This window comes from Macaca thibetana, chromosome 8, assembly GCF_024542745.1.
Source record: "Macaca thibetana thibetana isolate TM-01 chromosome 8, ASM2454274v1, whole genome shotgun sequence".
Classification (NCBI taxonomy): Eukaryota; Metazoa; Chordata; class Mammalia; order Primates; family Cercopithecidae; genus Macaca; species Macaca thibetana.
In genome coordinates, this window is record NC_065585.1 from 126,039,988 (window position 1) to 126,062,625 (window position 22,638).

Below are 22,638 nucleotides of genomic sequence, written 5' to 3' on the forward strand. Positions count from 1 at the left end.
TCACTGGGGGAAAGTTCCATGCTCACTTGATGTAAATTCAGAACCATTTAATGTTTGGTTTTGGCTTTGTTGGGCAGACGTCTGATTAATTGAAAGTGAGTGGAATTCTGGAGAATAAGCAAGAAGAGACTACACTGAGGATAGGGGCTAGAGCACACACAGGTGGTACCATAAATCTCCCCTAAGCTGTAGTCAGTGCATAGGAAAGTCCACGGCCTCAAATCAGGGTTATGCACGCCCCCCACCGCCACACACACACATTATGTCACAGCTGTCGAGGAGCGCTCTGAGAACCTTTAACACAGTGTTTACACGTGCTTCCTTTAAAAAGTTCTTCTTGAGTTCTTTATGCCAAATAAATGTTTCCTTCAGAGCCCAGGCCAGGTTTTTCAAACTAAAGCTATTAGTGTGAGTGATGACTGCAGCCCAGCTGTTCCCCAGCAGCACACCAGGCCAGTAAACAGAGCAAAGGTCTGTGCACAGCTGCAGGCTGATGTCACCGTCTGGGGCTGGGCCTGCCGCTTTGGACTGTCGCAATAACAGCAGTGAACCTCCCGTTCTCCCATGTGACCCATTTTCTCCCTTTCTCCTTCCCGTTTCTTCCCATGTGTCCTCCCTTCACCTCACTTATGGTGGCCAACAAAACTTCAGAGCTGCCTTTTTTTTTTTTTGGTAAACAGAGAAACAGCCCTGTCCCATGGCTAATGGGAAAGGACTTTTGTGTATCCTATTTGGTTTTAAAGGCTGATGTGCCATAATTATATATTCAGGCCAACAGTATTTTTATTATAAACAGATGCGTTAAAATCAGCCAGGGTAGCCTGCTGTTAACGTCTGCTTCAAGGCTCTTCTAGCCCAGGGCTTGAAGGCAGTCTCTTGTGTATTGCTGAGTCCCTGAATTCACTTAGATGTTTCTGTCCCGGATAAGAGCTTCCAGATGGGTTCAGATCATGTTCTTACTTTTCTTTTTCTAACTTGGGGAATATCTGAAATTTTAAGAAAAGCAAGTGAAAAGGCTGCATGAAACTAGAATTTCTCTGACTGGAAAGTTATTTGATGATTTCACCAGTGGCTTGCGAAGTTGTAGGTTTTCATAGAAAGTTCTAGTATGAGATTCACACGAGGAGCCTTCAGAGTCGGAAAGTTACTTGGCAGAAGGTAATGCTGTGTTTACTCGTTTGACTAACATTGGACGTCTTGAGTCATTTTTTCTTCTGTGGTTACTAGTGTAATAGAAGGAAAAGTGAATGTGAAGAGAATGTTCTTCAGCAGTCAAGACCATCACTATCTTTTACTGAATTCTTTTAAATGAAAAAAAGAAAAAAACTTCCAACAGTCAGGACCATCACTCTCTTTTACTAAATTCTTTTAAAGGAAAAAAAAAAAAAAACTTCCAGCAATCAAGACTGTCACTATCTTTTACTAAATTCTTTTAAAGGAAAAAAAAAACTTTTAATGTTCAGTCCTAAAGGCTTGAGTTCCATGCGATGGCCCCTGTAATCTGGCCTCCATCTGTCTTTATGGGTTCTATCTTTTCTGCTTTGTGAGTTTCTTAGTCGCCAAGGCTCACCATTCCGTCTCCCACCATTGCTCATGCTGGGATAGGATTTTCACCCTTGATGCCAGAATTTAATTTCTATCACATGGCTCAATTTGAAAATCTACTGACCAAATCATAACCACAGTGATGTACTCATTAGGATGGCTGTTATATATATTTGAAAAATTAAAATAGGCCGGGCGCGGTGGCTCAAGCCTGTAATCCCAGCACTTTGGGAGGCCGAGACGGATGGATCATGAGGTCAGGAGATCGAGACCATCCTGGCTAACACGGTGAAACCCCGTCTCTACTAAAAAATACAAAAAACTAGCCGGGCGAGGTGGCGGGCGCCTGTAGTCCCAGCTATTCAGGAGGCTGAGGCAGGAGAATGGCGGAAACCCGGGAGGCGGAGCTTGCAGTGAGCTGAGATCCGGCCATTACACTCCAGCCTGGGCGACAGAGTGAGACTCCATCTCAAAAAAACAAAAAAAGAAAAGAAAAACTAAAATAGGTTCTGGTGAAGATGTGGAGAGATTGGAACCCTTGTGTGTGGTACTGCTGATGGGAATGTAGAATGGTTCAACCACTATGGAAAAGACTACCATAGTCCTTCAAATAGTTAATAATAGAATTGCCATATGAGTCATCAATTCCTTCTGGGTATGTACACCAAAGAATTGAAAGCAGGGACTCAGGCATGTATTTGTCCCCTGGCGTTCATAGCAGCATTACTCACAATAGCCAAAGGTGGAGGCAACCCAAGTGTCCGTGTATGGTCAGTGGATGCACAGATGTCATCTGTACGTACAATGGAATATTATCATTATTATTATTATTTGACACAGAGTCTTGCTCTGTCACCCAGGCCGGAGTGCAGTGGCGTCATCTTGGCTCACTGCAACCGCCACCTCTTGGGTTCAAGCAATTCTCCTGCCTCAGCCTCCCCAGTAGCTGGGACTATAGATGTGCACCATCATGCTGGGATAATTTTTGTATTCTTAGTAGAGATGGGGTTTCGCCACGTTGGCCAGGCTGGTCTCGAACTCCTGAACTCAAGCGATCTGCTTGCCTTGGCCTCCCAAAGTGCTGGGATTACAGGCATGAGCCACTGCACCCGGCCAACAATGGAATACTGTTGAGCCTTCAAAAGGAAGGAAATTGTGACACATCCCACATCTTGGATGAGCCTTGAGGACATATGCTAAATGAAATAAACAGTCACAACAGGACAAGTACTATATGAGTCCAGGTATATGAGGTACTGAGTGGTCAGATTCATAGAGAAAGAAAGTAAAATGGTCGCTGCCAGGGCCTTGGGGAAGGGGAGGGGATGGGTTGTTGCTGTTTAATTGGTATGGAGTTTCAGGTTGGGGGGTAACGTTCTGGAGAATGGATCATGGCAAAGCTTACACAACGACGTGAGGGTATTTAATGCCACTGAATTGTACACTTAAAAATAATTAAAATTGTTAATTTGATGTCAACTTCATCACAGTTTGTTTTTGCTTTTGAGATGAAGTTTCTCCCTGTCGCCAGGCTGGAGTGCAGTGGCGCGATCTTGGCTCACTGGAACCTCTGCCTCCCAGGTTCAAGCGATTCTCCTGCCTCACCCTCCCGAGTAGCTGGGATTGCAAGCACGCGTCACCATGCCCAGCTAATTTTTGTATTTTTAGTAGAGACAGGGTTTCACCATGTTGTCCTCCTTCTCGATTTTTTGACCTCATGATCTGCCCACCTTGACCTCCCAAAGTTCTGGGATTACAGGCGTGAGCCACTGTGCCCAGCCCTCATCACAGTTTTTATTTTTGGTTTTTATTTTAATTGTTTTAAAAATCAGACCAAATCTTTGGTCCACCCTGACTGGATGTAAACTATCCTGAGTGCCACTCCCTGGGCCCTCAGGTCTGGCCTGGTCCCGCCACTTCTCTGTCTGTGTGTCTTCCAGTAGAGGCCCCGTGATGCTGCATTCCAGCCCCGGCACAAGAGACAGCTTGGTGGGAAAGAAGGGACCCAGGCTTTGGGTGCAGACAGAATCAGAATTCACACTGCTCACCGAAACCCGTCCTCTCACACTTGCCAGCTCTGTGCCTGGGCAGATGATTTAGCCTCTCTGTGGCAGTTTCCTTATTTATATGTTGTGGAAGGTCCTCTGTGAGGGTTAAACAAGATAAGGAGCCCCATTCTGTGCCAGGCACCGAGAAATAGTTTTTGTTTTGGGGATTTTTTTTTTAATATTCATTCTTTGCCCTTCAATAAACATTTGTGGATTTATTTAATTTTTAAGGGTTCTCTTTAGCAGACACTATTCCTGCCATTATTTCAATGTGGCCTCCTTTTCCTCTGAAAGAATTCTGATATGGGCCATGTGACTTGGGTATTTCTACCACCACATGGCAGGTTCCTGAGATAACAAGTCGACACCATTGTAGGAAATTTTCCTAAGAACCTGCCATTTTTCACATTCCTTAGGTCAAATAATTACTGATCTAAATTATCCTTTTCTCTGTCCTAAAATAATCTTCCTTCAACAACTCCTGATATGTTATTCCTTTCCAAAAGAGAGGTAAGGGTTAATTTAACAGATTTGCCAGCAACCGTGTTGTATTAATCCACGGGCACTCTGGGGGTGTGGACAGCATGTGTACCCCTGACAATTACAGTAGTACCCTGTCTGCTTGTATTTACATCTCGATGACGGAAGACTGGGGACGTCCAAAGTCAGACTTCCTAAGGAATTCACGACTTGCTAGGATTTATTGTAGTGTGTGTACATGTATCTTTTGGTGTGTTCTGCCATGTGTTATATTGTTAGTCATTCTGTTTTTGGTAGTTGTAGGGAAGAGATAAGATGCTCTAATTTTCTATTATGTTTATCAGATTACTTTGCCCTTCTAAAATATATTAACCGGAAGGCCAAGGCAGGCGGATCACGAGGTCAGGAGTTCGAGACGAGCCTGAGCAACGTGGTGAAACCACGTGTCTACTAAAAATACAAAAATTAGCTGGGTGTGGTGGCATGCACCTGTAATCCCAGGTACTCGGGAGGCTGAGGCAGGAGAATCACTTGAACCCGGGAGTCGGAGGTTGCAGTGAGCCAAGATCGTGCCATTGCGCTCCAGCCTGGGCGTTAGAGCAAGACTCCGTCTCTCTCTCTGACTCTCTGTGTCTCTCTGTCTCTCTGTGTCTCTCTGTCTCTCTCTGTCTCTCTCTGTCTCTCTGTGTCTCTGTCTCTCTGTCTCTCTGTGTCTCTCTGTCTCTCTGTGTCTCTCTGTGTCTCTGTGTCTCTCTGTCTCTGTCTCTCTGTCTCTCTCTGTCTCTCTGTCTCTGTCTCTCTGTGTCTCTGTGTCTCTCTGTCTCTGTCTCTCTGTCTCTCTGTGTCTCTCTGTCTCTCTGTGTCTCTCTCCCTCTATCTCTCTCTCGCCCTGTCTCTCTCTCTCTCTCTCTCTCTCGCCCTGTCTCTCTCTCTCTCTCTCTCTCTCTCTCTCGCCCTGTCTCTCTCTCTCTCTCTCTCTCTCTCTCTCTCTCTCTCGCCCTGTCTCTCTCTCTCTCTCTCTCTCTCTCTCTCGCCCTGTCTCTCTCTCTCTCGCCCTGTCTCTCTCTCTCTCTCTCTCTCTCTCTCTCTCGCCCTGTCTCTCTCTGTCTCTCTCTCTATATACATATATAAAGTTTTTTTAACCTTTCATTTTATAATTTTTTTGTTTTTGAGATAGGGTCTCACTCTGTTGCCCGACAGTTGTGCAGTCATGGCTCACTGCAGCCTCAACCTCCTGAGCTCAAGTGATCCTCCCACCTCAGCCTCCTTGGTAGCAGGGACTACAGGCTCACACCATCATGCCTGGATAATTTTTTTTTTTTTTAATTTTAAGTGATGGGGTTTTCCTGTGTTGTACGGGCTGGTCATGAACTCCTGGGCGCAAATGATTCTCCTGCATCAGCTTCTTAAAATACTTGAATTATAGGCATAAACCACCATGCCTGGCCTGTGTGGGTGCTTTTAAGATGTGTTTTTATTTCCTAAGATATTTGTGCTCTGGTGATTTGTGTTTAATAGAGACTAATATTTCATTTTAGTTAGTTTTGAAATCACAAATTATAATCAGCTGAAATTAAGCACAAGCTTAAGGTCCACTCGTTTGTTCTCCCTGGTCTTTCTTGCTCTTGTATGAGCTTCTGCCACACTGGCTGGCTGGGAGACAGAGGAGTCGCTTGTCCTAAGAAATGTCTCGGCCAGGCCGAGGCTCTTTTCTTGACCACTGCATTGACTGGTCACCGCATGAGAGGGGATCTTCCCTTGGAAACCTGGCTCTTCTGAAGTACTTCTCTTACTGCTTGGGAGTCACTTTTTTGTGTGTGTGTGTGTTGGTTGGATGGGGGGGGGCGGTTTCCAGATGGAGTCTCAGTCTGTCACCCAGGCTGTAGTGCAGTGGCGTGATCTTGGCTCACTACAACCTCCGCCTCCCGGGTTCAAGCAGTTCTGCATCACTCTCCCAAATAGCTGGGATTACAGGCACCTGCTACCATGCTGGCTAATTTTTGTAGTTTTAAGAGGGACAGGGTTTCGCCATGTTGACCAGGCTGGTCTTGAACTCCTGACCTCAGGTGATTCCCCCACCTCAGCCTCTCAAAGTGCTGGGATTACAGGTGTAAGCCACCATGCCCTGCCCTCGTGTTCCTTTTTACAATTCAGTTCCATACTGTTACGTTTGAACATAGGGTCACCAGAGACCCGAGACATCGTGGGTTTATGCTTCAGGTGTCATCACAGCTGTGTGTGACTGCAGTGAATATAGGACATTTCACAAATAAAATGACCTCTTCCCTCTTCTTTCTCATCTGTTTTCAGTCACTGCTTCAACCACCTGTGAGAAGTTAGAAAAAGCCAGGAATGAGTTACAAACAGCGTATGAAGCATTTGTCCAGCAGCACCAGGCTGAAAAAACAGAACGAGAGAATCGGCTTAAGGAATTTTACACCAGGGAGTATGAAAAGCTTCGGGACACTTACGTTGAAGAAGCAGAGAAGTACAAAATGCAACTGCAAGAGCAGGTCTGTGCTTTTGCAGCCAGAGCTTGTCTGAGGCCTCTGCTGCTTACTTGAATCCTGATTGCTATTCACATCCTTGATGAGCTTCTCTTTGTTTTTTAGTCTAATAGGTATAAAAAGTGTGTTACTGTTGTTTATTTAAGACAGAGTCTCACTCTGTTGCCTAGGCTAGAGACTGGAGTACAGTGGCTTGATCTTGGCTCGCTGCACCCTCCGCGCCTCCTGGGTTCAAGTGATTCTCCTGCCTCAGCCTCCTGAGTAGCTGGGACTGTAGGCACCCACCACCATGCCCAGCTAATTTTTGTGTTTTTAGTAGAGACAGGGTTTCACCATGTTGGCCAGGCTGGTCTCGTACTCCCAACCTCAGATGATCCACCCACCTCTGAAACAATGTCTTTTTAATTGAAGAGTTTTCCTATGACCAAAGCAATGTATGTATGTTAAGTGAAAGAAGGGAAGAAAAGGAGGAGGAAAAGATAAAATTGGGAAACAACCCTTTCTTTCTACCCAGAAATAATCCCTTATAAACATCCTGGTGTTGTGCTGCCAAACTATTGTTCTGCATTTTTTTTTTTTAGTGGCATTTGTTTAAATACCCTATTTTTTTTCACTGAATAGAGTATCAAACCTTTCTGATTTCATAGCTCCCTTTTTAACTCAGTTTTTCATTTAGTAATTATCTGCAGAGTGTCTACTCCAGGCCAGGTACGTGCTAGGGCCTGAGTGGTCAAATGACAGGCGCAGAGCATGTGGCCCTGTCACTGTAAAACATATCCTCATTCCTGGTCCTCCCTTGTGGCTGATGCAGCCATTTCCATCCATCACTCTGGAGAGCCTCTGTGTCTGTGTTCCTGAGGGTAGGGAAGGAGACAGAGGAGAGCTGAGTGGTGAACCCCAGTTGGGTTGCTCTTTATGCATTCTTTGTGTGTGTCTAGAGACCGAGTCTTGTGACATTGCCCAGGCTGGACTTGAACTGCTGGGCTCAAGTGATCCTCCACCTCTGCCTCCCGAGTGCTGAGGTTACAGGTGTGAACCACTGCCCTGGCCTTTGTATGTGTTGGGGAGCCTTTAAACTAGACCCCAAGCTTACCTGGGAAGCTGTGAAGTCTCTTAATGTGGTTGCTTTGCTTATTCCACTTAGGACATTTGGTTTTACTGTTAAACCACGGTTTTGTTTGTTTCTTATAGTTTGACAACTTAAATGCTGCCCATGAAACCTCTAAGTTGGAAATTGAAGCTAGCCACTCGGAGAAAGTTGAATTGCTCAAGAAGGCCTATGAAGCCTCGCTTTCAGGCAAGGATGCTTTTTTCCTTCTTTAAACAGAATAAAATCTGAAGGAACCACCTGATATGTTTTAAGATGGAAATGAGTCTTAACTTTCTGCTTCAGCAAATGCCCTGTGGTGTTCAGGGTGGGGTGTTCTTGGTTCCTTTTTGCATTGTTCATTGTTAACAGATGCCTTTTCCCACTAAGGATGCAAATAATAGTGACAAATGCCAGCCTTGTGTTAAATAGAATGGGCTTCGAAAGATTGTAAAGGCTATTTTGGGGATGGTGGTTGCCGGCTTAGGTTCCTGGGAAGTTGAAAGTAAAAGTTTCTATCTTGTGATCCACGGTAAAGGATCCACCCCAAGTGCTCCCACACAGCAATGGAGCTGTGAAATGTCGGTGTCACTTACTGAATAGAAAAAGAGTCTTTTCTATTTTTCGTCTTTCATCAGTGCAAGGGTGTAAGCCACTGCTTTCAGAACAGAATCGGCAGTGTCGCTCACAGTCTCTTTGCTAAACCAGTTGCACCTTACAGGGCAGCGTGGACGTGTGCTGGGAACCGGCTGTGTGACCATCAGCAAGGACTTTCTCCCCAGAGAAATAAGAGTTGCCCAAAGTCAGGCAGAGATGATAATGTGTAAAAGTGACTGGCTCCGGGCACACTTTTAGGAAACATTGTTTTTCTTCCTTCCTGCTAGAAATGAGTGTAATTATAGACTTACGTTTAGGTCATGAAGAGGAAATTCAAGAGAGCACGGGGTTTCCAGACCAGGAGTCTAGAGTGGCATTTATGAGAGCCTGCCCTGAAATGGCACGCAGTGTTTTCCTAAGGTCGCATGGCCTCTGTGGGCCTTGGTGGGCCTCAGTGCTGTCAGTCATAAAATGGGAATGTCTACCCTGCCCACCTCTCAAGGCTACTTTGAGAACAGATGGCCAGTTTACATAAAAGCATACCATAGATGTAAAGTAACATCATATGGCTTCCTCGTCAACCCCTGCATCTATATGCTTTCACCGTTGTGGAGTACATTGATCTTATAGAATGTTATTGTCTCAAAAATATCCTTTTATCTTCCCAGAAATTAAGAAAGGCCATGAAATAGAAAAGAAATCACTTGAAGATTTACTTTCTGAGAAGCAGGAATCGCTAGAGGTGGGTGAATGCCAATATCCCAGCATCCCCACAAAAAAATTATCATTTTTGATTTTGTTTGGTTTTAATGTTTCTGTGTACGTACGCTGAGTTTCTGGGGTCTTCTTGTTAACTTATGTTCCCCATCTCATTGTTTTGTGTTTTAGAAGCAAATCAGTGATCTGAAGAGTGAAAATGATGCTTTAAATGAAAAACTGAAATCAGAAGAACAAAAAAGAATAGCAAGAGAGAAAGCAAATTTAGTAAGTTGTGTGTGCTCCTTTATCAGGATGGAATTTTTCTTCTTAATTGCCTTTTAGAGTCATTGAAGTACTCAGCAGCCAGAGAAATAACACAGGTTTGGAATCCTTTTCATGTCTGGCAACGTGCTTTCTAAGGTGTGTAAAAGAGCTTCTTTGCTTACTCTGGTGTCTTGTTTTACCATCCTAAAAGCTGACATACAGATGAAGTCCAGGATGTTTCTGGTGTTCTAAGCTAATACTACAGAAAAGGAAGGAAACTGAAACTGCCAATTAGGATTAGGGTTTTATGTCAACACTTTTTTTTTTTTTAAATCACTGTATTGAGATATAATTTACAAACTACAAAGTTCACTCTTTTTTTTTCTTTTTTCTTTTTTTTTTTGAGATGGAGTCTCACTCTGTCACCTAAGCTGGAGTGCAGTGGCACAATCTTGGCTCACTGCAACCTCCGACTCCCTAGTTCAAGTGATTCTCCTGCCTCACCCTCCCGAGTAGCTGGGATTACAAGCATGCGTCACCATGCCCAGCTAATTTTTGTATTTTTAATAGAAACGGGGTTTCACCACATTGGCCAGGAAAAGTTCACTCTTTTAAAATGTAAAATTCAGTGGCTTTTAGTATATTCATAAAGTTGTCCATTGGTCACCAGTACTTCATTCTAGAACATTTTTATCACCCCAAAAGGAACCCTGGACCTGTTAGCAGTCACTCCCCATTTCCCCCAAATTCCCCAGCACCAGGCTATCCCCAGTCTACTTCCTATCTCTATGGATTTACTTATTTTGAGGAATTAATACAAAAGGTTGATTGTACAACATGTGGTCCTTTAAGACTGGTATCTTTTACTTAGTATAAAGTTTCCAAGGTTCATCTGTGGTTTAGCCTATCTCAGTATTTCATTTCTTTTTATGGATGAATAATATTTCATCATATGGATAAATGTCACTTCTGAAAAGTACAAATCTCTTGGAAGCTGAAATTTCTGTTGGCACATTTGTCCTTTCTCCCCTGCCTTCCTCCAACCTTTTTTTGTCTTTTTGAAAAAAATTTTTTTCCTGGCTGCTTCTGCCTTTAGTACCACCATTTTCATTCCATGTTTATGCTCTGGGACTGCTGAAGCAAGCTTTTCTCCACTTAAATCTCTGGCCAGGTCTGAAAGTACATATGTGGATCTCTCAGTGAGACCTTCTGCTAATAATCTCATTGGGAGACCCTCTAGCTATTTGATAACATTAGATGAGCTTATAGTCAAAGAAACTTCAAAGATTCTAGAAGATTCTTAGGAAGAGTCAGTGATTTCAGACGAAATCTAGACTTACATATATGCAGAGATATGCAGGGTGTAAACCTTACTGATGGCTCAGGAAACAGGTTTGAAAGAGCCTCCGGTACACAGAGGGGATTCTTCTACTGCAGCTGCTTTTGAAAAGCTAAGTCAGAGTCAGACTGAGGAACACAGAACCAGCCAACTGCTTCTGCCACGTAAGCATGCTGAGGCTGCGGAAAAAGAGAGTGCGTCTGACTGTAGTCCAGGAGAAAGGGACGGGCTGGCAGACGAGGCGGAGAAAATGCAGAGGGTACAAGTCTTGTAAATGCTCTAATTCTAAAACTGACGGTAAGTTATGCCTTTCCCTCTAACAAAAATGAGGTAGGATTCACTATTTTCAAGGTTAAAAAAAAATCCTATGTACGAGGATAACACTGTATAAAATGTATGAAATTTAAAAATTGGTACTTAGTATTTGTATGTATTTACGGGGTACATGTGATGTGCTGAGACAATCATAGACTGTGTAATGCCCAAGTCAGGATGTTTAGGGTATCCGTCATCTGTATCATTTCTTTGTTTGGAACATTTCCTATCTTCTCTTGTAGCTATTTGAAATACACAATATATTAACTATAGTCACCCTGCTGTGTTATTGAACACAGAACCTACTCCTCTCTCTAACTGTATGTTTGTATGCATTCACCAGCCTCTCCTCATCCCACTCCCACACCTACACACGCATACCTCTCCCAGCCTCAGGGAACTATCTAAAGAACCTAGAGGTGAAGATCTGAGTATTAGTCCCTTCCCTGACCCTTTCCAGCTCTGGAAGCTTTCCTGATCTTTCCTGAGTAGGTCACTTAACCCGTGCAACATGTTTCCTCTTTCTGTGTGAAGTAAGGGGTTTGGATTAAGTAATCCCCGAAGGCCCCTTCCTGGATTCTCCCTGAGGATTTGTCCAGAGCAGGAACCACTGCCCCGGCAGATAAGCTGGATGATCCACACCACTGACTCTTATCTAAGACGTTCCTTCGTTAAACATATCTGATCAGTGGACCTTAGCTGTTCTTCTGTAGCATACATTTTGGCTGGTTTAGTTGAATTTCCATTAATAAAGCAAGGAGTGGGTGGGCGGTGGTGAGGAATCCACGTTAATGGTGTGCTCTCAAAGGACGCCTCCCCTGATGTAGCGTTTATTTTGGAGAGTTTTGTGTTTTTGAGACAGGGTCTTGTTCTGCCACCAGGCTGGAATGCAGTGGTGCATTCACAGTTCACTGCAGCCTTGACCTTCCGGCTCAGTTGATCCTCCCGCCTCAGCCTCCTGAGTAGCTGGGACTGTAGGCGTATGCCACTATGCCTGGCAAACTTTGGTAATTCTTGGAGAGAAATTTTAGTAGGCTATGTACTCCATGCCGTGTAGGTACTGGGGTGTCGCAATATAAAATGATAGTATTATGTCTGCCCTAGAAGTATGGCCTGGTCAGCGTAGCTCCATCATAACAAAAATCCACAGACTCAGGATGTCGTTATCTCTGTTGTTTTCCAGAGAGCGGTATAATGCACTGCTTTTTCTTTCCTGATCAGTTTGTTTGGTAGGAGAGAACTGTTGTTCCCTTTTCTCCTGGCAAATGCCAGTAACTGTCTTACAGATAGCCTTATCTCCAACCAAGATTCTGTTTTGTATGTAAGCAATAGTTTTTCTCTTGACTACAATAACATGTTTGATGCAACTCACGTTTTTGCATATTAACCTACTGATAAATGAGTGAAATGTTTGTTTTCAGTATTAGGACCAGTCTTTGACTTCAGGTGCTCTTCTTTTTCACCTCTTTCTTTGAAATTCCTCTAAGATGAGGAACATCTGTCTCTTACTGCTTGTCTAATGTCTAAATCTAATCAAAGATTCTTTAAGAATTTGAACTATGTGAGTGTGTGGAATAAGAGCAGTATCTTGCTGTGTCCTTTCCAGAAAAATCCTCAGATCATGTATCTGGAACAGGAGTTAGAAAGCCTGAAAGCTGTGTTGGAGATCAAGAATGAGAAACTGCACCAACAGGACATCAAGTTAATGAAAATGGAGAAACTGGTATGTTTCCTTCAGAATGAGTGAGGATCTTACAAATCGGGTAATATCTATGAAATTGTGCCCTGCATTTTAGAACTATGGAGTTAACTGCTCCTGAAGATATTTAGAAATTAGACGAAAGATAAAGTTTACATTTTCTTTGCCAAGTTTGTTCAATATTTATTCATGGCTGCCTCCTAGAATGTTTTCTTTTTCAAGGAACATGTAAAACAGCGCCCAGTCCTTGGAAAAACTACAACAAACAAATCAGGCTTATAGTTCAGTGGTATGTTGAATCTTCACCTGCTTAAGAAAAGTGTTTAAATATCTATGTAAAATCACTACTTTAGTATACCACCCACCCTGGACAGGTTTCTTAGGTCCAAAGCAGTTGGATATGTTTAATAGAAATCAATCCCAGTGAAGCAATACGATCAAAATTCTTCATCTTGCTTCTTGTGAATTAGCATGTGATCAAAGAATTATGGGCTGGGCACAGTGGCTCATTCCTGTAATCCCACAGTTTAGGGAGGCTGAGGCGGGCAGGTCACTTGAGGTCAGGAGTTCAAGACCAGCCTGGCCAACATGGTGAAACCCTGTCTCTACTAAAAATATAAAAATTAGCAGGGTGTGGTGGTGGGTGCCTGTAATCCCAGCTACTGGGGAGGTGGCGCCACTGCATTCCAGCCTGGGTGACATAGCAAGACTCAGTCTAAAAAAAAAAAAAAAAAATTGTACTATAATAAGATTAATCCATTTGAACAAGTAGCAAGTGTTACCAAAACTATGAATAACATTCAGTTTGCAGTCTCTAGGACAGAGAATGATGTTAGTGTATGAGGAGTCTGCCCAGAACCGTGTGCACGCATGGCATGTTCAGTGTTCAGCATCAGTCTTGGTCCGGCCCTGAAACACAACTGCTGCCAGCCAGGACTCTAACCAAGTTGGCAGAGCTTGGCAAGTCAGCTTAAGTGATCCCAGCCCTCGCGGTGCCTTGCTGTTGACCGTGCAACTGCCGCGTGCTGCTGGCCTCTGCTCCCCACATGATGAGTGACTCAGGCTTCAAGTGCCTCATTCAAACCCAGACCAGCCCTGGACAGTAGGGGGCACGGGGAACCTCTCTACTGTTTGGTTTGTGTTGGTTTGGGGTTTGGTTTTCTCCTGGAGACTATGATTTCTGTTGAGGGAGGTAACAGCCAAGCCCCTGTGTGGATATACAAGCACTTTGAATTACCAGGAAATTTTTGTAAAGGAAGGAAAGGAACTCATGGTTGTTAATGGGCCCAACCTAGTATACATACCAGTTCCTGCCAGAGGTCGTCCTGTTCCAGCGAGTCTGGTATCTTCTAAATGGTAGTCAGAGGTGGCTCAGATAATCCTGTTAATAGTCGCTCCATATGCCATTCATGCCTCAAAACTTTCAAAAAATCATGTGCAATAGAACAGACTATGCTGTAAACTTAACGACACATTTAATTTGTGTTGATCTAGTATTTGTTTCTTGCCATGCCCCAGAGGTATCCTGATGATCTCTGTCAGCCTTGCATTGTGGATGTGTGGAAGAATGGGTTGACACAATGACAGGGAAACCCACCGTTCCCTTCATATTTGTAAATGACAGGCCTCTGATGAAATGAAGAGAGCAGCACAGGAAGTTTTCTAAGATGACTTTCCCATGACACTAGCACTGCCCATCATCAGCTCAGTGACGTGATCAGGACTGGTTTCCCTAGGATGAGATAATAAAGGACAATACCTCCCAGTCTCGAATTCCAGGGTTTTCCCACATTGTTTTATCTGGGATTCCTGCATCATTACTCAATGTTTAGGCTCATTTTCTGGAAAGTCATTTCACCCGAACGGCTTGCAGTGCGCTGCTTCTGGATAATAGGATGTCTTAAGAACAACCGGGCTCCGAACTAAGCACCACACTCAAAGTGCGTTAGTCCTGCTACAAGGACAAGGGGCTTAGACTTAATTCTGATGGACCTATAATATCGCCTCTTCATCAAACCTTACCTTTAGAAAGTGAGTGGGGGACGGAGGCAGGTCTTCATCATGTTAAGTGATTCAATGTCCTCAGGCATCTTATCCTTTCATCTCTCAGCTGATCAATCTGTTTGCCTTGAAAGTTCAGCCTGCACAGGCCAGCAGGAGAACAGACCTATCTTCAGCTGACCTGACCTGTTACTTCTTTGATGGGATGCTCTAAGAGCTCTGTCCAATTACAGCTTTGTGTGGCCACTCAGAGGCAAATGCTGAAGAATTACCATGAAACTGAGTTCAAGTCCATAGTAAACATTGCCAGGGACGTTGAATTGTTGGCCTGTGAGTTTTCATCAGACGTGGGAATCTCTTTTTTTTTCTTTCTGCAAAATTCACTTCATAAGAAGATACATCAGCTTTGATAAGTGTGGGCAGTGTGGCTGCAAGGTTTATTTCACATTGAAACAGAAAGAGGCACCAATTCTTAGAGAATTCCAGAACAATGTGGCCTGGAACAAATCTGTTCCCCACTTGTATCAATATTGAAGTGGCCTGGCATACATGTTTTAAAAATACCCAGCTGCTCTGTTTTGCTGTTTCAAAATCTTTTTCAGTATGTTAGTGTATAAATATTTTAATATGGTGTTGCATTTTCCTTAATTAAATCTCCCAAGTGTGCTTATGTCATGAGGTGCCTTAAGAAATGAGATGTTTTTTTAATATTGTATAAATGTGGGAATTCTTGTTTGTGCCAAGGTGGACAACAACACAGCATTGGTTGACAAATTGAAGCGATTCCAGCAGGAGAATGAAGAATTAAAAGCTCGGATGGACAAGCACATGGAAATTTCAAGGTAAAAAGAAAACAATGCCGTTTCTCCTGAGCTCCCCCCTCCCTTGCACATCCAGTGTACTTTCTGGACACGGTCTACCCCTGCACCTCCTGGAAATAGGATGGAAGCAGATGGTTGAAGGGGCATTGATTTCTCTCTGAAAAATGTGATGGTAATGGTTCATGCTTTTACCAAAGCGGCCTGGACTATACACTGAGACCCAGGCCAGCAAGCCTGCTGCCACGGCCTCTGGCTGCCTCTGAGAATGCTTTCAGACAAAAAGCAATACAAAACCAAATAGAAAACAGCCCCCAGCATAAGACAGTCATAAAACATGTTGAATATTTGCAAAAGTGGCACTCAGCCTACTATGAAATTGCCCAAAAAGTAGAGTTATTATATTTTTTTGAGAGGAGGTCTCACTCTATTGCTCAGGCTGCAGTACGGTGGTGGGAACTTAGCTTCCTGCGGCCTCCACCTCCTGGGCTCAAACAATCCTCCCACCTCAGCCTCCTGAGTAGCTGGGACTACAGGCACATGTCACCATGCTTGGCTAATTTTTGTATTTTTAATAGAGGCAGAGTTTTGCCATGTTGCCCAAGTTGGTCTCGAACTCCTGGCCTCAAGTTATCCACCCACCTTGGCCTCCCAAGGTGCCGGGATTACAGGCATGAGCCACCAAGTCCAGCCTGTGTTTGTGTTTCTTAGCCAGCCAAATACCTGTGACCTTGTGCAGGATTCTGTTTTATCCCAAAGGAATAATTTTGGACTTCAAAATTTCAAATGCTAAGAAAAGTTTTTCAAGTTATTTTTTTACATAGACGTATATGGTTTCTGGCTTTTTTTTCTCCAAGGCAACTTTCCACGGAGCAGGCTGTTCTGCAAGAGTCTCTAGAGAAGGAGTCGAAAGTCAACAAGCGACTCTCCATGGAAAACGAGGAGCTTCTGTGGAAGCTGCACAATGGGGACCTGTGTAGCCCCAAGAGATCCCCCACGTCCTCTGCCATCCCTTTCCAGTCACCAAGGAATTCGGGCTCTTTCCCCAGCCCCAGCATTTCACCCAGATGATGCCTCCCCAAAGTCCACAGACTCTCTGAAAGCATTTTGATACAGGTCTGCAGGACTGACCCCAATGAGGAACGTGGGCACAGAGGTATATCAGCACACGTGTGATCACCGTAGGATAACTGGAGCGTCACTGCCGCCGGAATCAGCAGCTTCTGAGACTGGAACTCTGGAGGAAGGCTTTTGCCTCCATCCAAAAGATTTCCTCCAAAAAAAGATTTCGGCGTCGACACGGATGTTGTTGCACAAAGCACTTAAAGAACGAGAGCATCTTGTTCATTGCCTTGTTCACCTAAGCATAGGGGGAAAAACTCTCAGGGGCCTATTAAGATAAAGATTTATAACCTTTGTAATGTCCTTCACCACAGACACCTTCTTGTGAGTTTTTAGTCTGACTGTGGGGGTGGGGGGGTGTGAATGAAATGGATGTCACAGAGTGTCATGTGTCTGATGCAGCCGCCTCTGCTGTGTATTAAATGTCAAAATCTGAATATATCTGGATATGTACTAATCAAATAATCAGCATATACATTTCAGCCAAAGCCATAGAAGAAAAAGCAATAGTTGCTTGAATTATGATCATCTACCACCAACTCTGCTCAGCCCTGTAACAGGGCAGGGAGAGGGTATAACAGGGAAAGCAGGGAAAGCTTTGACTTGTCCCTATCTATACATTCTCTGTATCTTTTGGGGGTAACTTCTTGGCAGTTTTTCAGTGTTCAGCCATGTCAGTTGAAACTAGATTTTTCTGTAGAGTTTTTACTTACCCATGTGAGCCTAACAAACACTATCCTATTATTCGTTTTCTCAGGCTATGTGTAAATGTAGAATCCTAATTTTTCTATTAAAAAAAAATGTAAAAAGAAAAAGGGCAGTACCAATGGGTTTTTCCGCCTTATTTTTACCTTGATCGATCCTTGCAGATTTAACCTGTCTTCTTCTCTCCCATTATTTTCATTTTCCTTTTTACCTTTCTCCACCATCCAGAGCCACAAAAGCAAACCTTCTACCTCCTACGTACGTTTCTCTGGGATAAGGATAAAGGAATATGATTTTCCAGAGCCCCAGAGCCAGCTCATCTTCCAGGTGCTGAAACCACTTTCCAAATAAACTAAAGCCTGGATTTGATACTACAGATTTTGGGAAATCTTAGAATAAAGAATGAGAAAAAGGAAGTCATTGGGCTAGTATAATTAAGGTAGGATTCAGTGCTTACCGATGACGCAGTATTTGATAGAAGAAAACAGTCTGGGAGGATCACACTCATTTTTCAGGTACCCTTTGAGGAGTCCCTCTGTCTTTAGTAGCAGAATGGCCCGCTGACGAGCGGAAAATGTGGCTTGTCCAACTCTCCTCCAAGTTGCATTTCAGTTTCTTTCCAAAACTTATTACCTCCCCTAATCGTGAGACTTTGGAAAAGGTGGAAGGAAGAACTGTTGCTTTATCTCCCACTCCCTGCATGTGTCAACATTGTGATGTCAGTATTTACTAATCAACCTTCAGTGGCTGTACAAATAACCGCTGTAGGAAGAAGAGATCCAGGATACTAGAGGTGGATATTTGGGTCATTTACTTGTACACTACATAGCAAGTTGATACTCACGTTGCATGTTCTTTTAAATTAGTGGCTGTGTGTCGTAAGTCTTTAACTTCCAATAGTTTATCATGTATGTAACCTTCCATGTTTGCTTCTGATAAATGGAAATGTAGAGTCACTGCCACTTCCTGGGATATTTCTGCTCACGCTTCCAAGTTCTCAATGACATTAGCCAAAGTTGGGTTTGCCATTCATCCCCTACACATGGTAAATCTTGTGTTGTTCCCTGCCATCCTCCGTATTATGTGACTGGGAAATAAATCTCATAGCAGTTAATATAAGACGTCTTCCGAGGATGGCAGAGAACAGGAGAGAAGATAGGAAACAAAATAGAGAATTTTTAAGATTTTGTTTAAACCAAATGTTTCATGTAGAATACAAAATGTTGGCACGTCAAAAATATGGATGTGTAGACAACTGTAGTTGTGCTCAGTTTGTAGTGATGGAAAGTGTATTTTACTTTGATCAAATAAATAATGCTGGAATACTCAAGAATTGCATCCTCTGACCTACTTCATTCTTCAAATTCTTCAGTTTTACATTCTTCAAATTTATAGCCCTTTGACAGCACAGTAAAGATGGTATCTCCTCTTAGTTTATTTCCCGGAATTTCCACTGCAACCACATAATTGGTCATGGGTTGAAACTTGGCTCACAGAGCTAGAGTTAGGGCTAAGCTCTTCTTTTCTAAATTCAAAGCTATCTGTGTTTGTTTGAGAAATAAATTTTGGCTGATTTTAACAATTTCTGCTATGTAAGAAAATTGGACAAACTTGGTAAATATTTTTGAATATGGTAAAAAAAAGTCTAAAAGTTGAATGTTCTCAACCTATGCATCTATTTCTAAAAAAAAGCTAAACTTCTAAAAACATGCTGTACTTATTGAATAGACTAATCTAGAATTAGTACCCTTGAGTGCAGCAGTTTAAAAAGATGAAGCATACATGATTTTTTTCAATACCTTCATAAATTAACTCACGTTTGCTTTAAAGTTGCTACTAAGACAAAATGACATTTCTAAGCATTTGAATCTGGAGTTGTTGCTTGTGGATAGGTAGTTGAACTGTATCTAGAACATTTTAAAATTCTAATACATTGTGGTGGTGATACAAAAGAGAATACTTGGTAATGACCCACGTATCGCCACCACCAAGTCTTTTTGGATATACTTTAAGCCAACTTAACAAACACTTATCCCACTTTGTATTCTTTACAAAAACTTGTTCATTTAATAGAAATGAGTATATAAAATTGTTTACACATGTATAAAAACTAGGAACACGTATGTTGGTAAGCAATCAAAATACATGCTTTCTGTTAGAAAAGTTAACACTTCTGTGAATAGACTGGATGACTTCCTTTTAGTTTGGATGTCAGGGTCGGACTCAAGATGCTGGGGTTGGGGTTTGGTGCTTGACATCAGCCTCTGGCAAAGCACTAATAAAAAGAACCCCAAAGCTGACTGTGTACACAAATGGGCTTTCCATAAGTTCATTACGCTTCCTTTTCCAAGTCAGGAAAACTCAACAGTGGTAGCTACTGTGGTCTGTCCTTGAAGATTCTGAGCAGTGCAAATGTAATATCCTGCATCAGTGGTCTCAAAGTCTTCCACTGTAATGACGCTCTGGGAGAGTCTCGTGGTGTGTCCCAGTCCTCTGTGGATCAGCCTCCAAGTGTCTTGGATCGTCACAGGCCTTTCATCCTGTTTAACGACACCCACACAGACTGAAGCACGAGGGACAAGCTGCTATAAACAGCTCCCACTCGCCCAACACTGTTGAGTGTTCCTTTCAAAGAGCAAAGCACATGCTTATAAAAGACTTTAGTATGCATAGCTCATAAGCTGTGGAAGCTTCTACACTGGAATCATTTTAGGCTGCATTTTTTCCAAACAGAGCCTTGAATTTCATTACGCTGTTTGGCGCTGTCTGTCTGTGCTTTTCTTCTATAAGTTTTTACTTAATCTAAAATGTATGCTTTTAGAACTCCAAGAAAGTGGAACTGGCATTAAGCACAAGCAAGGACACAATTTTCCACTGGCCTCGTTCTTCACATTGCCCATTTTCTTTTCCTAAGTGGTTCTTATCTACAGAATAGAAAGTCAGTAGCCTGAAAACGCACCCACTGTATAAATGACTAGGAGCTCCCAATTGCTCAGATTTGGGAGAGGAAGAACTATGATTAGGTCAATGTGCCTTAGGACTCCAGTGGGAGAAAAGTTGTACCAAGGATGGGTAAGATAATGTACTAGATGACATGACCCCTATTTCTAGAAAGTGAGATGGTCACTTTTGAGATGTTCAGCCAACTCTGGTGATAAGAACATAGTATTACTCGGTGAATACCTTTTCTCATAAAATACCAAATAGCAATGTAGGAGTGGGGGAAAAAAACAAAAACCAGAAAAAACACCTCTACTGAAAATCATCTATGTCCTGTAAGTATGACCAACACTTTTGATAAGTACCTGGTACCAGGAAGCTGGAAAACACTATTCCCAGGGACAGTTATTTTCTACCAATCACAGCCTGTAGGCCAGAAGGATGTCAGCTACTGAATGTGTCTTGTAGAGGCCAAATCTCTTCTGGCAACAAAGGGATTATTCCGTGCTGGTAGCAGAGCTGTTATTTTAGCAAGCAAAACATGCACAAGGGCTAAATATGCTGCAATTGCTTTTATGAGAAGTCTACTTTAAAATTATCTCTGGCCTCACAGCACCTTTTCGGCATGGTCTATTTCTATGCTCACTTGGGGGATGTCTGCTTACAGCAGCTTGCCATAGGCACAGCTTGTATAGAGAACACTCGAGCCAAGTGAAACACAGCGGTAGAAAGCAGCAGCAGGAAGAGCCCTGTGGGCTGTCTCAGTCCCCAGCATTTCTCACTTTGTCTCACAGAGGTCCTTGAAGAGGGCTACCAGAGAAACTGGCTACCAGAGAAACTGGCTACCAGAGAAACTGGGAAGAGACCACAGGGAGAAGGAAACTTCTAGCTGAACTTTCTAACAATTTTGACCAAACACAAAGTTTCCCGGACAGAACTCGGGTGAGGGACTGAAGCAGTAGTGCAGACATAGCACAGAAACTGTGGCAGGTAGCAGGTGTGAAACCTGAAAGCCCTGTATGCTTTCTTAGCCGGGAGGCTGGTAGCCTGGGGCAAGTTCTCAACCCTGCTCCTCCACTGCCTAGAAACAAACTCTGTGCTGTTGGCGGAGACAGAGGGAGTGAGACCAGCCCTTTGGGCTACATGGGAGCTGGGTGAGGCCTGTAACTGCTGGCTTTGTCCCACTTCCCTGGCGACCTGCACGACACAGCAGAGCAGCCCTAATACCCTGGGGAACATAAGTCCATTGGCCTGAGAACCACACCCCCATTCCCAACAGCAGCTATAGCAAGACCCGCCCAAGGAGAGTGAGCTCAGACACACCTACCCCGCCACCACCTAATGGTCTTTTTCTACCCACCCTGGTAGCCGAAGACAAAGGACATAATCTCTTGGAAGCTCTAGGGTCCTGCCCACCACCTGATCCTCCCTATACTACTGCAGCTAATGCTCTCTTTAAAGTGCTGCCTCCTGGCAGGAGACCAACCAACACAAAACTAGTGCAATAAACAAAACTACAACTAAGGACCCTAACAGAGTTCATCCATTTCACTTCCCTGCCACCTCCATCAGAGCAGGTGCTGGTATCCATGGCTGAGAGACCTCAGACATCATAGGACTCTGTGCAGGCACTACCCAGTACCAGCCCAGAGCCCAGTAACTCTGCTGGGTGAAGAGAAATAACAATCACTGCAGTTTGCCTCTCAGGAAGCCACACACATAGGGCAATGGGGAGAGCACTACAACAAGAGAGCACCCCATGGACAGCAGCCCTTGAGCCCCAGATCTTCCCTCTACCATAGTCTACCAAATGAGAAGGAACCAGTAAAACAATTCTGGTAATATTTCAAAACAAGTTTCTTTAACACCCCAGAAGATCACACTAGCTCACCAGCAATTGATCCAAACCAAAAAGAAATCCCTGAATTGCCAGAAAAAGAATTCAGAAGGTCAGTTACTAAGCTAGTCAAGGAGGCATCAGAGAAAGGTAAACTCCAATTTAATTAAATCAAAAAAAGACACAGGGTATGAAGGGAAAAATCTTCAGTGAAATAGATAGCAAAAACAGAAATTTCTGGAAATGAAGGACACACTTAGAGAAATGCAAAATACACTGGAAAATCTCAGCAATAGAAGTGAACAAGCAGAAGAAAGAATTTCAGAACTCGAACATCAGATTTTTTAATTAACCCAATCAAAGACAAAGAAAAAAGAATTTAAAAGAATGAACAAAGCCTCTAAGAAGCTTGGGATTATATTAAACAACCAAACCTAAGAATAATTGGTGTTCCTGAAGAAGAGAAATCTAAAAGTTTGGAAGACATATTTGAGGGAATAAACAAAGAAAACTTCCCCAGCCTTGCTAGAGAGCTAGACATCTGAATACAAGAAGCTCAAAGAACACCTGGGAAATTCACCACAAAAAGATCATCCTAGGCACATAGTCATCAGGTTATCTAAAGTCAAGACAAA

The 22,638-nt window shown here is 43.2% G+C and overlaps 2 protein-coding genes across 11 annotated transcripts in view; one reads left to right on the top strand and one right to left on the bottom strand.

Moving 5' to 3' along the window:
* The window catches only part of MTUS1 (microtubule associated scaffold protein 1), a 162,831-nt gene extending 144,275 nt beyond the window's left edge, over positions 1-18,556 (top strand). For 6 of the 10 annotated variants that reach the window (XM_050801935.1, XM_050801933.1, XM_050801939.1 and 3 more), the window contains 2 exons: positions 6,384-6,586; positions 7,772-8,881. In XM_050801935.1, the coding sequence (XP_050657892.1) occupies positions 6,384-6,586; positions 7,772-7,903 (335 nt within the window). In that variant the 3' untranslated portion in view covers positions 7,904-8,881. Of the gene's footprint in view, positions 1-6,383; positions 6,587-7,771; positions 8,882-8,932; positions 9,007-9,152; positions 9,249-12,487; positions 12,605-15,325; positions 15,424-16,256 lie in introns of those variants that run through there. The other 4 variants (XM_050801940.1, XM_050801941.1, XM_050801942.1 and 1 more) reach the window with 1 other exon arrangement.
* Positions 18,557-19,273: 717 nt separating this feature from the next.
* PDGFRL (platelet derived growth factor receptor like) overlaps positions 19,274-22,638 on the bottom strand; it is a 65,502-nt gene continuing 62,137 nt past the window's right edge. The window contains exon 6 of the mRNA XM_050801956.1: positions 19,274-19,766. Within this exon, the coding sequence (XP_050657913.1) occupies positions 19,578-19,766 (189 nt within the window). The 3' untranslated portion in view covers positions 19,274-19,577. The remainder of the gene's footprint in view (positions 19,767-22,638) is intronic.